We start from the raw sequence: 23,118 nt of genomic DNA, 5'->3' as shown, positions 1-23,118 counted from the left end.
GAATATATTTCTTTAAAGGTATCTTTTGTTGAGTTTTTATTACACAAGAGTCACTCTTGTACCTTGAATCTTGCACCTGACAAAGTATGAAAAACTAAAACTAATGCTGAAACTAACGAAACTAAACTAAAACTAAGCCATAAACCCAAAATAAAACGATAATGTAAAATCCAAAACTATTATAACCCTGGGACAGTCATTTACACCTGTTTAAATACAGAAAATCATTTTTATTGGCACAGCACCAGTAAAAAGGAGAGAGGGAGATGCTGGTGTTGCTGTCGCGCTGAAGCTCAGTCAGCTCCAGCTGCAGGTGTAGCTGCAGGTGAGGTGGAGGGTCATCAGGGTCAAACAGCTACATGTCCTTTTCAATAGTAGCATTGAACCCAGGAGCGCTAACTGCTGCATACGCTCCATTTGCACATCTGTACTGCTAACCATGACCTCCTGCAGAGCTGGAAGTGGGTGGTGCTCTGTTTGTGACAAGTGTCTCTGGAAAAGTTGCCGGTTGGTGGAGGAGTTCATCTTTCCAGGTTATCTCAAAGAGTCTCCAAAGATGTCAGTGAATTTCTCACTAGTCACTTTTTGGAAACAAAAGAGCCGCTAGGTTGGCAACACTGTGTGTCACCTATGACCCCCACTCAAGGCACACAGCATCAGAAAACATGTGACACACAACTCTGAAAGTGTCTGTGTGTTGTTAGTAAGGTGCCTACAGCCAGTATTCCTGCTGTTATCAAGGAGCTGGGAAAACGTCCTGAACTGGAGACTGTGGAAGTGCTGTGGAGCTGATGGTGAGGGAACTGGGTGCAGCTGCTGAACCTCCACCAGCAGAAACGGTTCTCAGTGAAGAACATGAGGTTATGACCACTACACAAGAAGACACTCATATTACTACTGTTCAGTCTCCTGATGTTGCCTTTGGTACAGGCCTGACTGTGGCATTTATTTGACTCTTCTTTGGGTTTCAGAGAGAATTGGAGCGTTCTTCAAGTTACTGAGAATAGTGAAACATACGTTTGATGACAGCTTTCTGTGTGTGATCCACTTTAAGATGACAGTTTTCCATTGATCATAATGTAAAACAATGCATGAACATCAGCACTGCTGGAACAACAGGAAGCAGGAAGGCTTCAAATCTGACTCTGCTCTTTGGTTTGAATCATTCAGAAGAACTTTCTGCATCAGCCTCATTTTTTACCTGTCAGAGTATTTTGATGTTTGCTCTGAACAAACATGAAGGACAGATGAGCTCAGAGACGTTAGAGCTCCAACAAGACTTCACAAACTTTATTGTTTCACTGTCACACCATCATCATCATCATCAGGGTCACACAACAGACCACACTGTAACCAGGAAACAACATTACAATAACTAATCACATCCATCCACATCAGCAGTTACAGCTCCACAAGTTTCTGGATGATGACACATTTAGTTTGTGGTTTTCTCTCTGCACACCAACACAGTCAAACATATTAGATTCTATTTGATTGGTTTGACTTTAGTTTGAGAAGCACAACAACAAAGTGCTGCTGTCAGTCCAGATCCCAGCAAACTAAATCATCTCCATTCACATCAAACACAAACAGGAATCACTTGGAATGATTGTAAACTTGGTAGAAGCTCAGATCTAGTTTGGGGAGTCATTCAGTGAGAAACAGTGAAATGATTTCCATGTGAAAAGGTGGAGAGCAGGAAGAGAAAGAAAGAGTGAAACTAAAAGAGAAACAAAGAGCTTTGGAAGAACGAGGCAGCAGGAGGACAGCTGCAGTTTAACAGCTTCAATTCACTGAAACATCATCATCCTCAGCTCATCTGCTGCACCCTCACCTTCAATGGCAGCACCTGAACTTCACCATAAGTGTGAATGTATGGAAACATCCTGTCAGTGAAAGTGTGTGTGAAGGTGTGTATGTGTGTGTTAGTATCAGGATCAGAGAACGACAGATTTCCTCTGTTCCAGTCCAGATTCACTCGGATCCTCTGGAGCTTCTTCTGCACTGACAGAGCAGTTTGAGCTGATGGAGACCATGCTGAGTATTTACCTTTTAGAGAGCCATATTCTCCATAATCCAGACCGTATGTATCCCTTCCTCTGCACAGACTCTGCTAACACACCCAGTCCCCACCATGTACTGTCTCCAACCTCAATATCCCAGCTGTGAGTCCCTGAGTTAAAGCCCTCAGAGCCCAGGACAGAGCAGAAACAATCAATCCTCTCTGGATTATCAGGAAGCTTCTTCCTCTCTCCTCTTCCTCTGGTCTCACACTGGTCAGATCTTCAGACAGGATGAGTTGGATGAGCAGTGTTTGGGTCCAGGATCAGAGAGTGTAGGAGACCATGTCCTTCATGGTGTTCCAGATGTTGAAGGTCAGGTTGCCCAGGTGTTTGGCCTGGTCTATCAGAGCTCCTGTGGGCAGCTGTGGATCATCCAGCAGGGGGCAGCGCTGGACTCTTTCCACTGCAGCCTTGTAGCTGTGCAGGAATGAGATGTCTTCAGCTCTCAGCTCCTCCTCTGTGGCTCTGACTGTGTGTGAAAGAGCTGCTATCTCTCTGCTCAGAGCCTCCATCTTCTCCTTCATCATCATCCCACTCTTCTGCTCCTCTTTGTCCCTCAGTGCAGCCAGCCTGGCCTCCTCTTCCTCTGCTAGAAACTGCCAAAGCTTCTCAAACTGCTCCTTAATCTGCCTCTCTGTGTGTCGGGCCTGGACCTTAATGTGTTCTGCTGTTTGATCAAACTTCACTTGAACTTCTTCACAAATCTTTAACTTCTTCTCCAGAGTTTCCTGAAGCTCCTTCTTGTGTTGTCGTGCAGCTTCATCGATGGGTCTGAATCTGTGCTCGCTGTGTTTTTCTGAGTCTCTGCAGACGACACACACTGGCTGCTGATGGTCCAGACAGAAGAGTTTGAGTTTCTCAGAGTGCAGACTGCAGAGATCCTCTGAAGCTCTCTGCTGTAAGAAAGACTCACACAGGTTCTTCAAAGCCAGGTTTAAAGGTGGATCACACCTTGAAGATCTTCTCTTACAAACTGGACACTCGTGTGTCGTCCTCTCTCTCCACCATCTCCTCAGACAGTCTTTACAGAAGCTGTGGCTACATGACAGAAGAACAGGATTTTTTTGTTGTTTTTTTTTAGAAACTTTATTTATGCTTTGGTTACAAACACAAATAGAATAAAGTGTCAGATTTCTTTAGATGTAATGTGGGGGTAAGGCAAGGTGAAACTCTCTCCCCATTGCTTTTTGCCATTTATTTAAATGACTGAGAATTATTTGAGTCAATCTTATACAGGTTTAAATAGCCTTGCATCAAAGTTTTCTGAGTTTCTTAATAGTGAGGAGGTAGAAGTGTATATTAGGTTATATGTACTTCTTTACGCGGATGATACTGTTGTTATGGCAGAATCTGAGGATGAGTTACAGCTCGCTCTTAGCTGTGTTTATAAGTACTGCAATGAATGGAAACTCACTGTAAATACATCAAAAACCAAAATTATTGCATTCTCCAGGGGCAAAATCTGGAATCTTCCTGTTTTCCATTTCAGCCCTGATAAGATTGAAGCTTGTAGTGACTATAGGTACCACATTTAATCATAATGGTAATTTTACCAAAGCAATTGATAAACAAATGACTCAAGCCAGACGTGCACTGTATACTCTGAAAATCAATGTGCTTAAGTTAAATCTCCCTATTGATATCCAGTGTGAACTCTTTAACAGAACGATCGTACCCATCTTGTTATATGGATCTGAAGTATGGGGTTTTAACAAATTAGACCAAGTTATGTTCCAAAATAAATTTTTAAAAACTTTACTTGGAGTTAATAAAAGAACAGCAAATTGTATGGCATTTGGAGAATTGGGTCAAATTAGCATTGAAGCACTAGTACAAAAGAATGACACATTTTTTGGGCTATCTTACTAATGGTAAAGAAAAAAGTTCTCCAATACCATGTTCAGACTACATAAAGATATGTATGATAAGGATGTCTTTAAATCAAGATGGGTTTCAAAAGTTAAAGAGATTATAAATAATTGTGGATTTTCTTATGTGTGGCCAAACCTCCTGAGGGTCCCTAAGACCCGGTTTAAAAACCCGGGGTGACCGGTCCTTTTAGGTTGTAGCTCCCAGGCTGTGGAATGCCCTGCCGTTGTCTGTCCGTAAAAAGCAGCTTAAGACACTTTTATTCAGACAAGCTTTTAGTTAAATGTTTTACTTCGTCTTATCAGCTATTGTTATTTATTTTACTTGCACATTGTAAAGCACTTTGTGATTTTATCTGTGAAAGGTGCTATATAAATAAAGTTTTACTTACTTACTTAATATTGGGGTAATTGATGCTGATTGGCTTAGGAATACATTAGTCGGAGAATTGATATTTAACTGTTCCAAACTAAGAAAGAAACATTGTCTAATTTTATTAAATAATGCTATATTATTTTACATAATTTCCTGTAAATTCTCTGTGGTAAATCAAGAATGTTTTCTTTTTACACATTCTGACTTCAGATTTATTGCTCACAGATTTTACAGTTTGCTCTGTTTAATTCTTCATATGTTTATGCTTATTTTTAAACCTTTGCTGTAAACACGAGGCATGATGTTTTGGGTGCTTAAATTTATTATTTTTTTTTAATGGTACCTCGCTTTTTCCAGTCACTTTCATAGATACCTTTTTGGAAATGTCTGGACCTGACGCACGTCCCCGTGAGGTCCAGGGTCAGAATCAGAATCAGAAAGTTTTATTGCCATATGGGTGAACAGGTTCACAGCATTAGGAAATTGCTGCAGTACTTTGTGCTTACATAAAAAAAAACAACCAAGAGAAACCAGAGAATAATTAAAAGATAAAAGAATGTAAACTATAGTCCAGTAATATGTACATCAGTGCAATCAGACAGGTGCATAGACATAGGGTCATCAGCGTTTGTGGAGGGTGGTGGTAACAGTCTTAGGGTTATTGTTCATGAGTCCAACAGCAGAGGGGAAGAAACTGTTCTCATGGCGGGAGGTTCTGGTCCGAATGGACCGTAGCCTCCTGCCTGAGGGGAGAGGGTCAAAAGGTCTGTGCCCAGGGTGAGAGTGGTCGGCCGTGATCCAACCTGCACGCCCCAGTGTCCTGGAGGTGTACAGGTCCTGGAGAGATGGGAGGTTGCAGCCAATCACCTTCTCAGCAGAGTGCACAACGCGCTGTAGTCTCTGTTTGTCCCTAGTGGTGGCTCCAGCGTACCACACAGTGATGGAGGAGGTAAGGACGGACTCGATGATGGCAGTACAGAACTGCACCATGGTCCTTACTGGCAAGTTGAATTTCTTCAACAGCCGCAGGAAGTACAACCTCTGCTGGGCCTTTTTGACGACAGAGGTGATGGTGGGCTCCCACTTGAGGTCCTGGGTGATGGTAGTCACTTGTGACCGTGCCCAAAGCGGCCGCGCCTATTTTTGGGCCTACGCCCCTTGCGATCACAATAGGCTCCTCGCCGACCCTTCGGTTGGCTCGGGCCTAATAAAGTAAAATAAAATCACAGTGAAAAACTCCATCTGCAACCGTTTATTTCTGTGGAATGTGCTGAGAATGATTAAGCAGCATGAATTATAGCAAACAAAAGAGATTTGCTGTGAGGAAAGTTTAAGTGTTCCGGTTGTCAGTGTAAATACTGCAGCTAATACTATGAAAGCACGTTACTTAACAAGAGAAAACCCACAGGGACCATCTGATGGCTTTGACAGGACAAGATAGGAATACACACACGTTTCCCTGCTGTTCATTCACAGAAAACCCTGCTGGTCATCCCTGCAAACCTTCATGAAGCTGTTGCAGCAAAGAAAGAAAAAAAATGGACATTTGGGGAAGCTTTCATTACAGTAATAAAGAGCTGTTTTTTGGGTTTTTTTTTCAGCAACATTAAAGTAACTGAAGCCTAAGTGTTCTGGCAGCACTGTATCCTTGGGTTTTTCATAGCTGTGTAGCTGTCATACTTCTACAGTTATTGTGGCGGTGCTTCTACTGCTCTCACAGCACATCTCTTCAGTGCCATGCTGAGTGCACCACAAGGTTGGGGATTTTTGCAGGACGTCAGCAGCTGACTGTGATTTCACTGCTGTCCATGGTGAGAGAGTCCTCTCTCTGCACAGCGTGCAGCTCGTCTGTACGCACGGCGTGAGCGATGAGCTGAAGCTCCTTGGTGAGTGTCTCACTTCAGTACGCCACACGGATATCTGGTACGTTGGCTCGGCAGATGTCTTTGCTCTCGGGACCCTCCTTAGCATCATTTGGACCCAACCAGTAGCTTTTGGCCTGGAATTAGGGGAAGCTACGTGAGTGGAAGCCTCAAAGATACAAGTGAAAAAACAAACAACAAAAAAACAAACTAACACATATTTGTCATTTAGGATGTCCTCTTATAAACTAAAGAGCCCAAGGGTATCACTTCAAATGAATTCAAAGTTGCCACTTTATTAGGAACACCTGGACTGAATCAACCTGGAAAACTGTTCTGCCAGAGAGTTTAACCCAAAGAGGCTCCTCATGTTTATTTTGTTACACTGGTGTTATTTTGGTGTATGTGTGAAGGCCCCACGCCCTCTTGTGATCAATCAGTCTTTATTAGTTGGCTATGTACCACAGACCTTCAAGGTGGCTGTAATTAAACCTCTGCTTAAAAAGCCATCACTTGACCCAGCTGTCTTAGCTAATTATAGGCCAATCTCCAACCTTCCTTTTCTCTCAAAGATTCTTGAAAGAGTAGTTGTAAAACAGCTAACTGATCATCTGCAGAGGAACGGTTTATTTGAAGAGTTTCAGTCAGGTTTCAGAATTCATCACAGTACAGAAACAGCATTAGTGAAGGTTACAAATGATCTTCTTAGAGCCTCTGACAGTGGACTCATCTCTGTTCTTGTCCTGTTGGACCTCAGTGCAGCTTTTGATACTGTTGACCATAACATTTTATTACAGAGATTAGAGCTTGCTATAGGTATTAAAGGTACTGCACTGCAGTGGTTTGAATCATATTTATCTCATAGACTCCAATTTGTTCATGTAAATGGGGAGTCTTCTTCAGACAGTAAGGTTAATTATGGAGTTCCACAGGGTTCTGTGCTAGGACCAATTTTATTTACATTATACATGCTTCCCTTAGGCAGTATTATTAGAAAGCACTGCATCAATTTTCATTGTTATGCAGATGATACTCAGCTTTACCTATCAATGAAGCCAGATGACACACATCAATTAGTTAAACTGCAGGAATGTCTTAAAGATATTAAGGCCTGGATGACCTCTAATTTCCTGCTTCTAAATTCAGATAAAACTGAAATTCTTGTTCTCGGCCCCACAAATCTTAGAAACACGGTGTCTAACCAGATACTTACTCTGGATGGCATTACTTTGGCCTCCAGTAACACTGTGAGAAATCTTGGAGTCATTTTTGACCAGGATATGTCCTTCAATGCACATATTAAACAAATATGTAGGACCGCTTTTTTGCATTTGCGCAATATTTCTAAAATTAGAAACATCCTTTCTCAGAGTGATGCTGAAAAGCTCATTCATGCATTTATTACTTCTAGGCTGGATTATTGTAATTCATTATTATCAGGCTGTCCTAAAAGCTTTCTGAAAAGCCTTCAGCTGATCCAAAATGCTGCAGCTAGAGTACTGACAGGGACTAGAAAGAGAGAGCATATTTCTCCCATATTGGCTTCTCTTCATTGGCTCCCTGTTAAATCTAGAATAGAATTTAAAATTCTTCTCCTCACATACAAGGTCTTGAATAATCAGGCACCATCTTATCTCAAAGACCTCATAGTACCATATCACCCCAACAGAGCACTTCGCTCTCAGACTGCTGGCTTACTTGTGGTTCCTAGGATACTTAAGAGTAGAATGGGAGGCAGAGCTTTCAGCTTTCAGGCCCCTCTTCTGTGGAACCAGCTTCCAGCTTGGATTCGGGAGACAGACACCCTCTCTATTTTTAAGATTAGGCTTAAAACTTTCCTTTATGATAAAGCTTATAGTTAGGGCTGGATCAGGTGACCCTGAACCATCCCTTAGTTATGCTGCTATAGGCCTAGTCTGCTGGGGGGGTTCACATAATGCACTGTTTCTCATTCACCTTATTTACTTTGTTTATACTCCACTCTGCATTTAATCATTAATTGATATTAATCTCTGGCTCTCTTCCACAGTTCTCTTCCCTCAGCCCAACCGGTCGCGGCAGATGACTGCCCCTCCCTGAGCCTGGTTCTGCTGGAGGTTTCTTCCTGTTAAAAGGGAGTTTTTCCTTTCCACTGTCGCCAAGTGCTTGCTCATAGGGGGTCGTTTTGACTGTTGGGTTTTCTCTGTATTATTGTAGGGTCTTTACCCACAATACAAAGCGCCTTGAGGCGACAGTTTGTTGTGATTTGGCGCTATATAAATAAAATTGAATTGAATTGTGGCAGTTCTCTGTGTGCATATGCTGAGCTGCAGGGTTTCCTCAGTTGAGCTCAGTGTGATGGCTACTTTAACTCCACCTGCCAGTGGACCAGCATGCCTGCACCCTACCTTGCACTGAACTAAACTTCTTAAAGGCACTTTTTAAGGCCTTTTAATGTGGTATCTGGATTACATTATATACAGTTTTATTTCTAATTTCATGGATACATTATTTAACACTGCGCAATAAATGAACAATATTTTCCAAACTTTTCCACATGTTTTGCTGACCTACAATAGATTGTGTGGGTATATGTAATGCATACGTATCTGAATACTTGATACCTGACACACAAACACATGAACAGAGCTTCAAACTAGTTTACCTTGTGTGAAAATCCACTCATGAGGACACTGTTTCGTGCCAGCTCACACATATCGCATGAACTTAGTTTCCACACGTGAGTAGCAATGCTGTACTCCTCCATCAGAGGTTCCTGGGTTCAAACAAGCAAACATGGGAAATCATATATTTTACTTCTGTGATTTTCACACTGTGTGCATTACGTGTGGACTCATACCAACCTTGGTAAAGTGGAACTGAAGAGGATCATCAGTGGACAAGGAGACCATAAGGCCTCTGGACAGATACTCTGGCAGTGGGTTGTGGTGGTAACTGAGGAACAGGCTGTTGTTGCTCAGTGGTGACATGGCAATGCCAACCTGAGCAAGGTAATAAAGATACTGCAGCACCGGAGCCTGAGGGTCAGATGAAGGTGAGGAGCAACAGAGGCAAAGAAAGAGGCAGAGAAACCAGTAAATATAGCTGCAAGCTACTAGGACAGTTTTTCAAACTGAGCAGCAGCGGATTGGCAGACTTGTTTTGATTATTCTTGACGAATGAAAAATAACATGCCACTATGTGCAGTCACACTAAACTAAATAACAGCCTCTTTGTTTTTTTAATCCATAACGTATATAATTAGAGCCATAGGTTTTGGGAAAATGACCCATTTTTGTCTTTTTTTTTAAGTTTTTAAATCAAACAAACAAACAAACAAGATGTGATTGAAGCGCAGACTTCCAGCTTTAATTCAAGGGAAGTATTGCATTAACTGTTTTGGAATTACAGCCATATATATATATATATATACACACATAGACTATGTAGGCCATAGTCCAGTGGGAGAGCAGTTTAGCTAATTGATGACACACATCAATTAGTTAAACTGCAGGAATGTCTTAAAGACATTAAGGCCTGGATGACCTCTAATTTCCTGCTTCTAAATTCAGATAAAACTGAAATTCTTGTTCTCGGCCCCACAAATCTTAGAAACATGGTGTCAAACCAGATACTTACTCTGGATGGCATTACTTTGGCCTCCAGTAACACTGTGAGAAATCTTGGAGTCATTTTTGACCAGGATATGTCCTTCAATGCACATATTAAACAAATATGTAGGACCGCTTTTTTGCATTTGCGCAATATTTCTAAAATTAGAAACATCCTTTCTCAGAGTGATGCTGAAAAGCTCATTCATGCATTTATTACTTCTAGGCTGGATTATTGTAATTCATTATTATCAGGCTGTCCTAAAAGCTCCCTGAAAAGCCTTCAGCTGATCCAAAATGCTGCAGCTAGAGTACTGACAGGGACTAGAAAGAGAGAGCAGATTTCTCCCATACTGGCTTCTCTTCATTGGCTCCCTGTTAAATCTAGAATAGAATTTAAAATTCTTCTCCTCACATACAAGGTCTTGAATAATCAGGCCCCATCTTATCTCAAAGACCTCATAGTACCATATCACCCCAACAGAGCACTTCTCTCTCAGACTGCTGGCTTACTTGTGGTTCCTAGGATACTTAAGAGTAGAATGGGAGGCAGAGCCTTCAGCTTTCAGGCGCCTCTTCTGTGGAACCAGCTCCCAGCTTGGATTCAGGAGACAGACACCCTCTCTATTTTTAAGATTAGGCTTCAAACTTTCCTTTTTGATCAAGCTTATAGTTAGGGCTGGATCAGGTGACCCTGAACCATCCCTTAGTTATGCTGCTATAGGCCTAGTCTGCTGGGGGGTTCACATAATGCACTGTTTCTCATTCACCTTATTTACTTTGTTTATACTCCACTCTGCATTTAATCATTAATTGATATTAATCTCTGGCTCTCTTCCACAGCATGTCTTTTTCTCCCCTCAGCCCAACCGGTCGTGGCAGATGACCCCCCCTCCCTGAGCCTGGTTCTGCTGGAGGTTTCTTCCTGTTAAAAGGGAGTTTTTCCTTTCCACTGTCACCAAGTGCTGCTCATAGGGGGTCGTTCTGACTGTTGGGTTTTCTCTGTATTATTGTAGGGTCTTTACCCACAATACAAAGCGCCTTGAGGCAACTGTTTGTTGTGATTTGGCGCTATATAAATAAAACTGAATTGAATTGAATTGAATCTCCCTGACATATGGCACTAATGGTGTCACTTTGCCTCAGAGTGTGAGGGCACAATCCACCAGCGGAATGGCAACCTCACGGGCCCTTTTTAAAGGGGTTCCCGTGAGTGATGTTTGTGCTGCAGCTAATTGGTCATCACCGCACACTTTTTGTTCGGTTCTACCGTTTGGATGTGACAGCTCCTACGGTGGCTCATTCTGTCCTTTCTGCTGGGCCTGCCTTGCACTAGGGCGCTGGTGATCCGACTCCAGTTCGGTGGCTGCTCTCTGGCACGTGTATATATGTCCCATACTATACGTTTTGTACCGAGTGAATCGACTGAAAGGGAATGAATAGTTATGTCTATAACTTCTGTTCCCTGAAGGAGAAGAACGAGGTACAACACTAGGATGCCCCGCCGTGCAGCCGGGCTCGGTGAAGAGCGGCTATTGAACTGAGGAATGACCGTGATGACAGTGTTATATATGTGCAGGCGGAGCCACACATATGTCATCACAGCTCATTTGCCTTAGAGGCGTGAATAGAGGTGTCTCCAGCAGGACACGCGAGGGTGTGATATCCCATACTATATGTGTTGTACCTCGTTCCTCTCCTTCAGGGAATAGAAGTTATAGACATAACTATTCGTTTTGTTGGCATCTGACCGAAGTTTAAATAAGTATATCAACTGTTTGTCTTTGTGGTTGCAAAGTCACATACCTTATTTGCAGTGGAGGACAGTGGTACCAACTGCGAGACAGGAAGTAGTGACTGATCGGTGGCGTTTGAGATATCAGCCATGTCATGTCCACATTTGAAGCAGAAACCTGCAGTTCAACAAAGGGATAGCATAAAGACACTCCTACCAAAAACCAGTAAAGACGTACACATGATTAAAGTCTCATCGATCAGTTCTGTAAAGGATGCTCTGTGACTAGTGAGTGAAGGTAGCCTAAAATGACAGCATACTGTAAGCTCCAAACATCAAAAGAAAGATGCACTATAATGTGAACACTATACTGTTTTTGGACTAAGCATAAATGACAGCTGACGCGTTCTTGTTAGGGGCTCGACACACGGGGAGCGACATCGCTCGCTCTCCATTCATTTCCTATGGAACTTGTGTGATGAGGCGACAATCGCTTGGCACAAATTCCATAAGAAATGAATGGAGCGGGAGCGACGTCAAGCCCTTCAGTATTGAGTGGCCCTGAATGGAGTTTGTAATATAGATTAGAATTTTATTTTTGATTTGTAGCTGACACTTTTTGAGATTAAACACATCACTATCTGTATTAAAGTTTTATATAGTTTATGTGCTGTTGTCACTGTAAGCTGCAAGTACTGCTGCAGCAACACTTTTGTTTAATTTAACAATAACTTGTGCAACAAGGTAATGGCCTGTTTACAAAATGTCAAACTTTTTCACATTTTTACTATTTATTTTCTGTTAAAAATGATCACAAATATATAATTTTCCTTTTAATTAACTGATTATTTTTCTGACAGGACCCCCAGGAGAGACGCCATTAATTGCTGCTGCCCCCACAACCTGGCCCCGCATAAGCGGAAGAGGACGGACGGACCCCCAAGATTAAAGCAAGCTCACTGGACCACAAATGAGCCTGATGATGATGCCCTTGCTATGACAGGTATTCCACAATATCACACCATGGCATTTATGTCCATGTTTGTTTAGGCATTACCTTTTTCACACACACACATAGTCTATACTAAAATAAGTACCGATTATCTAGTTTTACTCACTCTCACATCATTTTATTTTAAAACTGTAGAAATGCTCCAAGTAAAACTCCACGTGATGCAGAAATGACAGATTTCTTTGTAGTGATTAAAGAGAACTTCAAAAATTTAATGATAAATATCTTAATTTTTCAGTACTTGCACTCAAGTGGCCGATAGTTTGGTGGACAAGGTTTCATTTTTCAGCATTTGTCTGAGCAGGATGCATTACACAGTATAAAGGCAGACTGCAGCTGTCTATGTGCAGGTGTTACACCCTGGTATGATTGGCCAGTTTTTCAGACTACTTTTGATTTTAGTAGATCTGCAACCCTGACCTGGAGCTGATGTGCGTCACATTAAGACCACGCTACCTGCCACGGGAATTTACTAACATATTTGTGTGTGCTGTCTACATTCCACCAAATGGGAATGCCACCAGAGCAGCCAACCAAGTTGCTGACAGTGTCCATCGCCATCTACAGAATAAACCTGAGGCTCCTATGCTGATACTGGGCGATTTTAATCATTGCAGCTTAAATAAGAGTCTTCCTGGCTTTCATCAATATGTGAGGTGTAACACCAGAAAGGACAATATCCTGGATAAGTGCTATGGTAACATTAAGGAGGCCTATACAGCCAGAGCTAAACCTCCTCTTAGCAACTCAGACCATAATGTGATTCATCTGTTACCCACTTAAAGGTCAATCTTTAAGTCCCGTAAACCAGAAAGGGGAACTGTCAAGATATGGTCCAAAGACAAAGTTGAGGAATTGAAAGGATGCTTCCTCTCTACAGACTGGGAAATCTTTTTTAAGGAGGCCGATATGGACCACGCAGCTGAAGCAGTAACTGCCTATATCTCTTTTTGTGTAGACTGTACTATACCACAAAAGACTATCATAAGATACCCTAATAAACTATACATCACAAGAGGCATTAAGGAATGCATTAGGAGAAAAAAGAATGCCTTTAAATTAAAAGCAGCTCAAAAGGACTTGAATCAACAAATGAGACTAGCCAGGTTGCACTATAAAGAACGGGCAGAACAGGAACTTGCTATGTCCAACTCCAAGAAACTGTGGGACTCTGTCAGAATAATGACAAACATGGAGGCAAAAAGGAAGCCTCTGTTTGCCAATGATGAAACCACAAAAGCAAATGAATTGAATACATTCTATATGCGTTTTGAATCTGATAACACCAGAGAATGCTGCACTGTCCTAAAGAATGTAACCTGTGATGTGAAGGACAGGATTTTAATTGATCCTAATGCCGTCACAAGAACCTTTAGAGCCGTGCAGGGGAGAAAAGCGACTGGGCCTGATAATATGTCCACTTTCCTTTTAAAGACATTTGCAGAGGAACTGACTCCAGCTTGGCAAAAGCTGTTCCAACTTTCAATTGATACACAGACTGTGCCAGAAATCTGGAAACAATCCATCATAATACCAGTTCCAAAAAAAGCATGTCCTCAGGAGGACAATGATTATAGGCCTGTCGCACTTACCTCAAATGTTTTTAAATCCTTAGAGAGACTCATGATAAATGAACTCAGAACTGACGTAGGGCCACTGTTAGACAGGTATCAGTTTGCACTAGGGCTGGGACTTTAACGCGTTAATTTCGATTAATTAATTACGGGGAAATTAACGCGTTAAAAAATTTAACGCATTTTAATCGCACTTTGCACCGTGGAACGTTTCTCAGTGCACGAGTTCCCGGCATACAGATTATATCGACGCACAATGTCCAAATTAGGGGCCGCATCCTGCGAAGGACCCGGCCCACGTCTTTCGCAGCCCACGAACACCACAAAGGCCGGAAGTGAGCAGCTAGCCTTCATATCAGCTGCCGTCACCTCTGTGTAGCTCATGTCGCCTAGCAACCGTGAGTGCGAAGCACAGCTGTGTAAAAGCAGCTGTTAAACGGAGAACGAACTTTTTCTCCTTTTTGTGGTTTAATTTTAAGTCTTTAATTCAAAATAAGCTGTTAAAACAAGCATAACACATTTCAACATCAAGGAATACAGCTGAGAGAATGATTAATTTCCAACTATAACAAGTGAGACATTAATGTTGACTAAAACTATCCAGTTATGATGCTGAACTTTAATTTCAGGTGTTTGCTTATCACAGGAGCACTTCCACCCTTCGTTGGTCTGTGTAGCAGACTGGTGGGAAAATAAACAAAATGTTGAAGTTTAAGCTTATGTATATTGATTTATTCATCAACTAAACTTAAATTAATATTTCTCATGTCAAATATTGAAATGTGATTAAAATGCGATTAATTTCGATTAATTAATTACAAAGCTTGTAATTAATTCGATTAATTTTTTTAATCGAGTCCCACCCCTAATATATATATAATATGTATATATTGTTTTGTTTTGGAACAGGAAGGGGCCATCCCCAAATTGTCTCCACAAAATTGAGATTCCAGAGAACACGTCTCCACTGCTCTAGAGTCCAGCGGCGGCGTGCTTTGCACCACTGCATCCAACACTCTGCATTGTGCTTGGTGATCTAAGGCTTGGATGCAGCTGCTCAGCCATGGAAACCCGTTCCATGAAGCTCTCTGTGTGCTGTTCTTGAGATAATCTAAAGGCCACATGAAGTTTGGAGGTCTGTAGTGACTGACTGCAGTAGATTGGTGACCTGTGCACACTATGCCCCTCAGTATCCACTCACCCCACTCTGTCATTTCATGTGGACAACCACCATGAGACACTGTCATTTCCAATCACTGTAGAATATTTAGTGGTGAGGAAATTTAACCACTGCACTTGTTGCTCGATACCACGCTGGAATTGACTGAGCTCCTGAGAGCGACCCATTCTTTCTCAAATGTTTGTAGGAGCAGTCTGCATGCCTAGGTGCTTGGTTTATACACCTGTGGCCGTGGAAGTGACTGGAACGCCTGAATTCACTGATTAAGATGGATGAGTGAATACTTCTGGCAATACAGTGTAGGTTCACTTAAAGAGTGGATGACCCTTTTCCTGCACTTCTACCACAGAGAGATTTCACCTCTCAACATTTTACATGCTGTCATAAAAAGCCCAGAGATCAAAATGATTGAATATTTCAGACTGTTAGGAACCACTTACCGTATTTTCCGGAGTATAAGTCGCACTTTTTTTCATAGTTTGGCTGGGGGTGCGACCTATACTCCGGAGCGACGTATATGTGACATTTATAACACATGAACCAAAATACTCCAGCCACTTGACATCTACGTGAACTGCAGCTTTAAGGCAGTCTTGCGTAACCTGTGGGCGCAGTGGATGGAGAGCACAGCTTAACGGCAACTGGGAGAATGCGCCACCCAACTTTCCTGGAAGTCATTGGATGGATCAAGAAAACATGGGCTTCAGTGACAAACCATCCTGTTGGGATTCAGAAAGGCTGGAATAACTGGAACTGCAGCTGACGACGAGTCTGACTAACGCGACACAGAAGAGGAAGCGGCGCTTCGTCTACGGAGTGTACGGAATTGTTTAGAAGTGACACCGAGGATGAAGAATTCAATGGATTGATGGTTTGGTTAACTTGTTAGTATGTTCTTTATGCTATGGTTATCTGAATAACTTAATGTTACGTTAACATACTGTAGCGATTCTCTTAGTTAGAGAGCGTGTTGATGTTGTGGGATTTCGGACTGTTCGGGAGGTTCGTGAAGGCAGCATGGAGAGAGAGAAAAAGACCGAGAGCTTGCCTGTGTGTGTGTTGCTGTTCCGCTGTTGTAGTTGTGGTTGGCGTGGCTGTGGCCTACAGCAGCCGTTTTTCTGTTAATAAAGACGACCTTTGTTGTGAATATCGCCGACTTTGGAAGTGTGTTTACAACGTTACAATACCGAACACGTGTTCGTTGTGCGTCATGTAGCTGAATGTGCTACGTTAGCATAACGTAGGTGTAACCGTGTTCGTCCTGTTCTTTAATCCATTGTTATTTTAAATTGCCGTTCAAGATGGAATTTGTGCTCTGAGTCTCGGATTCTATCAACCCCCCCCCCCCCCCCCCCCCCCCCCAAAAAAGTGCGACTTATAGTCCAGTGCGACCTATATATGTTTTTTTCTTCTTTATTATGCATTTTTTGGCTGGTGCGACCTATACTCCGGAGCGACGTATAGTCCGAAAAATACGGTAACTAAACTAAACTACCTAACTGTGCACAAAGTGCTTGCAGTTTATCTACTTGAACCAACAATATTATGCAACCACCTAGCATTGCTTAGTTTTTCTTTTCTTTTTTTTTAGCTTTTCAAACTGGTTAAGCTCTTTAAGCAAATCAAGTTTGAGCTATTTTAAGCATTTTTAGGCATTTCAGCTCCAATCTTTGAGCGTTCAGCATTCACATGACATTTTCTGCAGGACATGTTTTTTTTTTGTTTTTTTTTCTAGTGACTTTTGAACCATTAGAGAAAAAATGATTCATAACCATCTCAACCACGCGTCTTCTTGTTTGGCTGCTTTCAGCACTGCTGGTATTTATGAAACTCTCTCTCCAATTGATCATTCTGAGTTAACTTCAATAGTTGCTTCCTCCAAACCACCAACATGTCTATTGGCTATGTACCACAGGCTTTTAAGGTGGCATTAATTAAAGCATCACTTAAAAAGTAATCTCTTGACCCAGCTGTGTTAGCTAATTATAGGCCAATCTTCAACCTTCCTTTTCTCTCACAAATCCTTGAAACGGATCAACAGCAGAGGAACGGTTTGTTTGAAGAGTTTCAGTCAGGTTTCAGAATTGATCACAGTAGAGAAACAGCATTAGTGAAGGTTACAGATGAGCTTCTGGTGGCCTCTGACAGTGAGTAAACAGCACTGCCCCTCAAAGAAGCAGCTGCTGCAAATAATTCAGCTGTTTCACCCAAACAGGAAATGCAACGCTAATCACAGGACATAAAAAAACCAAGGCAGGACAAGAAATTTTGTTTTGTTTGCTCAATTGCTTTATTAATGTTTGAATTTAAAACCTTATACATCTAATTTCTTAGTCTTTGTTTTTTTTGATTGCTGTCCAATTCAATTTTATTTATTTAGCCCCAAATCACATCAAGAATTACGTGTTACTGATGTGAATATTATTGTTTTGACTGCTGGGTTTTCTGTGTAATTATTGTCGGGTCTGACAATATAAAGCGCCTTGAGGCTTCGCCTTACAATACTTACACAGAAAACCCAGCAGTCAAAACAACCCCCTATGAGCAAGCACTTGGCGACGGTGGGAAGGAAAAACTCCCTTTTTACAGGAAGAAACCTCCGGCAGAACCAGGCTCAGGGAGGGGTGGTCATCTGCCGCGACCGTTTGGGGCTAGTTGTTAGTTTGTTGTTCTTTGGTGGAAGAGAAATTTACAGGATTGAGGTTGGAGATTACAACAGTGGTCCTTCAGGATCTTTTAAACAGTTGCATAAATCTCTTCCTCAGAGATCTCTTCTTCAGCTTTTTCTGAGCCTCCTCTTGAGTCTGCTCTAATTGATGGACTTGATTCATTACGTCAGTAATGAATTTATCTTTTTCTTCCATAGTCTCATCAATGGACTCCTTTAGGGATTTCAGAGCTGACTGGATGGTGGACCTTTCCTGGAGCCACTGTGACCGCTCATTTTCCAGGTCTTCCTGGGCCTTGGTTGCTGCTGCTTTCATCATGGATGTTATTTTGATGTGCTCAGCCTGAAGACGTGACACGTCCTCCTCCCTCTGAAGTTTTTCCTCCTCAAGTTTTTTCTGTGCCTTGGCCAGCTCTTCCTTCAGTCTCTTAGTTTCTGCAAGCTGTTCTGCTAAGAGCCTCTCGGTCTGAATGTTCTGTTGTTTTCCATCATTGGCTGCTGCTTCCAGCTGTTCAATTTTGAGTGAACCAGCTGTGTTGATCTTTTGTTTATAAAGCAGTGCCTTTCCCATTTCTATCTGGACGTTGACAGTTTCAAGCACTGCTTTCAATTTCTCTTTTTCTTGCAGCAAGACAGCCTTTTGTGCTTCTAGCCGTGCACTCTCTGCTCCCTTTTTGCCCATGATTTTTCCTCTCCCTGAGTCAGAGGTTCCAGCAACAGAGGGTGTAGACGGCTGTGGTTCTTTAGCCGAGACAGGCCGGGGTCTGAGACCAGCAGCAGCCTTGACTTGATTCACTTGGGGAGGCATTTTCAGCTTGGGCATCACGACTGATGGTCTGGGCTGGGAGCTGTTACTTACAGCCTGCTGGATGTACTTCACAGGAATCCCAAAATCAAAGTGATGCACTGACCTTTCTTCTTCTGGTTTTATGTACACCTGTGTTTGTGGTGCAGGGGTCACATCTTGCTTCAGACTCTTCTTTTGCAACTTGGGCATCACGACTGGCGGTCTGGACTGGGAGCTGTTACTTACAGCCTGCTGGGTGCACATCATAGGTATCCCAAAATCAAAGTGTTGGACTGAGTTGTCCTTTGAGTTTATGGGTATCTTTGTATGGGTATCCATTATCAGGTCTTTCTTTGGAGAATGATCCTTTTCCAGGGTAACAGGTCCTTTTTCTCTGTCCAGTTTAGCTTCACGGTCGCTGTCTGCTCACTGACGTGCTGAATGCTGAATGCAGATGCAGATTCTGAGGTTTCCTTAAAGGCTCTGCTGAATCCTTTGTTCTGACAGAATCCTCTGATGTCACAATGAATTCTAAGCAAACTGAGGATTCCATGTTTCCAAGTCTCTCTCTCTCTCTCTTTCTCTCTCTCTCTTTCTCTCTCTCTCTCTCTCTCTCTCTCCTCTCTCTCTCTCTCTCTCTCTCTCTCTCTCTCTCTCTCTCTCTATATATATATATATATATATATATATATATATATATATATATATATATATATATATATATATATATATATATATATTAGGGCTGGGACTTTAACGCGTTAATTTTGATTAATTAATTATGGGGAAATTAACGAATTAAAAATTTTAACGCATTTTAATGCACTTTGCACCGTGGAACGTTTCTCAGTGCACGAGTTCCCGGCATACAGATTATATCGACGCACAATGTCCAAATTAGGGGCCGCATCCTGCGAAGGACCCGGCCCACGTCTTTCGCAGCCCACGAACACCACAAAGGCCGGAAGTGAGCGGCTAGCCTTCATATCAGCTGCCGTCACCTCTGCGTAGCTCATGTCGCCTAGCAACCGTGAGTGTGAAGCACAGCTGTGTAAAAGCAGCTGTTAAACGGAGAACGAACTTTTTCTCCTTTTTGTGGTTTAATTTTAAGTCTTTAATTCAAAATAAGCTGTTAAAACAAGCATAACACATTTCAACATCAAGGAGTACAGCTGAGAGAATGATTAATTTCCAACTATGAGACATTAATGTTGAATAAAACTATCCAGTTATGATGCTTAACTTTAATTTCAGGAGTTTGCTTATCACAGGAGCACTTCCACCCTTCATTGGTCTGTGTAGTAGACTGGTGGGAAAATAAACAAAATTTTGAAGTTTAAGCTTATGTATATTGATTCATTCATCAACCAAACTTAAATTAATACGTCTCATGTCAAATATTGAAATGCGATTAAAATGCGATTAATTTCGATTAATTAATTACAAAGCTTGTAATTAATTCGATTAATTTTTTTAATCGAGTCCCACCCCTAGTTTGCACACACAAAAAAACGTAGTACTAATGATGCCATGTTAACATTAATGCATTTTATTCTAAAGCACCTTGAAAAGCCTGGTACATATGCTAGAATGTTGTTTGTTGATTTTAGCTCAGCTTTGAACTCAATTCAGCCACACATGCTCCTTGAAAAGTTGGTGCAGATGAATGTAAACCCCTTTTTAATCAGGTGGTACCACTCTTTCCTTACCAACAGGCCGCAGAAAGTCAAATTCAATTCTACTTTTTCAGATACATTGGTAAGCAGCACTGGCGCCCCCCAGGGATGCGTCAGTTCACCATTCTTATTTACCCTGTACACAAATGACTGTGTCAGTTCTATGTTAAATCAGCACATTGTGATGTTATCCGATGACACCGTCATTCTCAGTCTGCTCACCAAGGATTCCAGTGACTCCACCCACAGAACTGCCGTGGGGAGGTTTGTGACCTGGTGTGATAAACATAAACTTCACATAAACATCTGCAAGACTGTTGAGATGCTGTTGGATCCCAGATCAGCTAGTGACCAGAACCCTGTGATCATACACAATAAAGCCATTAAACAGGTGACCTCGTACCTCGGTGTTCACGCTGACAGTGACCTGAGCTGGCGGACACATATTGCCACGATCTCTGCCAGCATTCATCAGCATCTTCATTTTCTGCGCAGACTCCGTCTATTTGGAGTTTGCAAAAAAACATAATGGTAATTTTCTATAGAGCAACAATAGAGTCAGTACTCCGGTATGGTCTAACTAGCTGGTTTGGAAATCTAACAGTCAAATCCATAATCTAATAAGAACAGTGGGCAAAATTCTGGGTCACACTCCCCCCAAGCTTCAGGAACTCTTTGACCGAGCACTTATTGCACAGGCAAATAGCATCTTGACTGATAGCTCCCATGTTCTGCACACAGAGTATGTGCTGCTGAATTCAGGAAGGAGGTACAGGGTTCCTCTATGTAAATACAACAGGTACAAACATTCATTTATACCCCTGTCAATTAAGGCAATCAATGAGCTAACATGATGAAGAAGTACACATAGCAAATTGTATAGGTTCTTAAATTGTATATTGATTAAAATGTATATTGGTTTTATATTTACAGTTCTATTTTTTCTATGTAAATTATTCTGTTTTTTTTTTTGTTGTTTTTTTGTATTTATGAGATTGAGTGGTTGGTTTTGTTCTGTTGTGCAGGGGTACCCTCTTCTTCTTCTTCTTCTTCTTCTTTTTAAACCAAGATAAATTTCTCCCAAGGGAGACAAATAAAGAATTTTGACTTGACTTGACTTGAGATGCCATATGTTGCCACGTCATTTGATTGGTTGATATGGTGCATTTTTCCCCATCAATAAAAAAGGGGTTTCAATTCAATTCAGTTTTATTCTTATAGCACCAAATCACAACAAACAGTCGCCTCTAGGCGCTTTGTATTGTGGGTAAACACACAATACAGAGAAAACCCAACAGTCAAAACGACCCCCTATGAGCAGTGCTTGGTGACAGTGGGAAGGAAAAACTCCCTTTAACAGGAAGAAACCTCCAGCAGAACCAGGCTCAGGGAGGGGGGGTCATCTGCTGAGGGGGGGGGGGGAGAAAAGACATGCTGTGGAAGAGAGCCAGAGATTAATAATAACTAATACTAAATAATTAAATACAGAGTGAAGTAAAAACAGTAAGTAACTAAGGTGAATGAAAAGAAACAGTGCATTATTCAAGATTCAAGAAGTTTATTGTCATGTACACCGCAAAACACTGTGGTTATGCTGAGCAATGAAATTCTTACTTGCGACTGCTTTACAAACAATTAAAATAAGCAACTAAGTTAAAATAAAATTTAAGAACTAGTATATTAGGAAAGTAAAAGTAGAAAATAAAAATAAATAAATAATAAAGCAAGTGCAATATATACAGATATATACAGATGAAAGAAAGGCAGGTAATCACAGTTTGGTAATCAGTCAGTGGTTCAGCAGCCTGATGGCCTGTGGATAGAAACTGTTTTTTAGTCTGGTTGTTCTTGCTTTTACACTCCTGTAACGTCTGCCAGACGGCAGGAGTGTGAACAGTGTGTGCTGTGGGTGGGTACGGTCCTTGATGATGTTGTGTGCCCTCTTTATTACCCGGGTATTATAAGTGTCCTGTAGTGATGGGAAGGCAGCTCCACAGATGAATTGTGCTGTTTTGATGACACGCTGGAGAGCCTTCCTGTCCTGACTGGTGCAGTTTCCATACCACACCGTGATGGAGTTTGTCAGGATGCTCTCCACAGTGCATCTGTAAAAGTTGCTGAGGAGCTTGGGGGATAATCCGAATTTCCTGTTTCCTTAAGAAGAAGAGTCTCTGCTGAGCTTTCTTGACAGTCTGTGCTGTGTTGTAGGTCCAGGTGAGGTCTTCACTGATGTGGGTGCCAAGGAATTTGAAGGTCTTCACTCTCTCCACCTGAGTCCCGTTGATGAATAATGGAGCATGCTGGTCTCTTCTCTTCCTCGGGTCAATAATCATCTCCTTAGTCTTCTCTGTATTTAAGGAGAGATTATTTTCCTGGCACCAGGACACCAGCTGGGCCACCTCTTCCCTGTAAGCTGCTTCCTCTCCCCCAGTAATCAGCCCAATGACAGTGGTGTCGTCAGCAAACTTGACGATGGAGGTGTTGCTTTGGGAGGGGATGCAGTCGTAGGTGAAGAGGGTGTACAGGAGAGGACTGAGCACACAGCCTTGTGGGGTCCCAGTGCTCACTGTCTTTGTTTCTGATGTCCTGGTACCAACTCTGACTGCCTGAGGTCTGTCTGTAAGGAAGTCCAAGACCCAGCGGCAGAGGGAGGGTGGTATTCCGAGGGTGAACAGCTTTTCAACCAGCCTGCTTGGGATGACGGTGTTGAAAGCTGAACTGTAGTCT

General features: G+C 42.0%; 1 protein-coding gene across 1 annotated transcript; it reads right to left on the bottom strand.

Moving 5' to 3' along the window:
- Positions 1-1,586: 1,586 nt before the first annotated feature.
- LOC115774581 (uncharacterized) lies at positions 1,587-18,979 on the bottom strand. The gene is given in 9 exon segments (XM_030721935.1): positions 1,587-2,047; positions 2,049-2,255; positions 2,258-2,300; positions 2,302-2,332; positions 2,335-3,158; positions 6,215-6,306; positions 8,814-8,924; positions 9,013-9,186; positions 18,095-18,979. Coding segments are annotated over 9 exon segments (2,604 nt in total). The 3' UTR covers positions 1,587-1,810.
- Positions 18,980-23,118: the final 4,139 nt, after the last annotated feature.

This window comes from Archocentrus centrarchus, chromosome 24 (genome assembly GCF_007364275.1).
Source record: "Archocentrus centrarchus isolate MPI-CPG fArcCen1 chromosome 24, fArcCen1, whole genome shotgun sequence".
Lineage (NCBI taxonomy): Eukaryota > Metazoa > Chordata > Actinopteri > Cichliformes > Cichlidae > Archocentrus > Archocentrus centrarchus.
The sequence above is the reverse complement of the archived record's forward strand: the minus strand, read 5'-3'. Positions and strand labels throughout refer to the sequence as shown.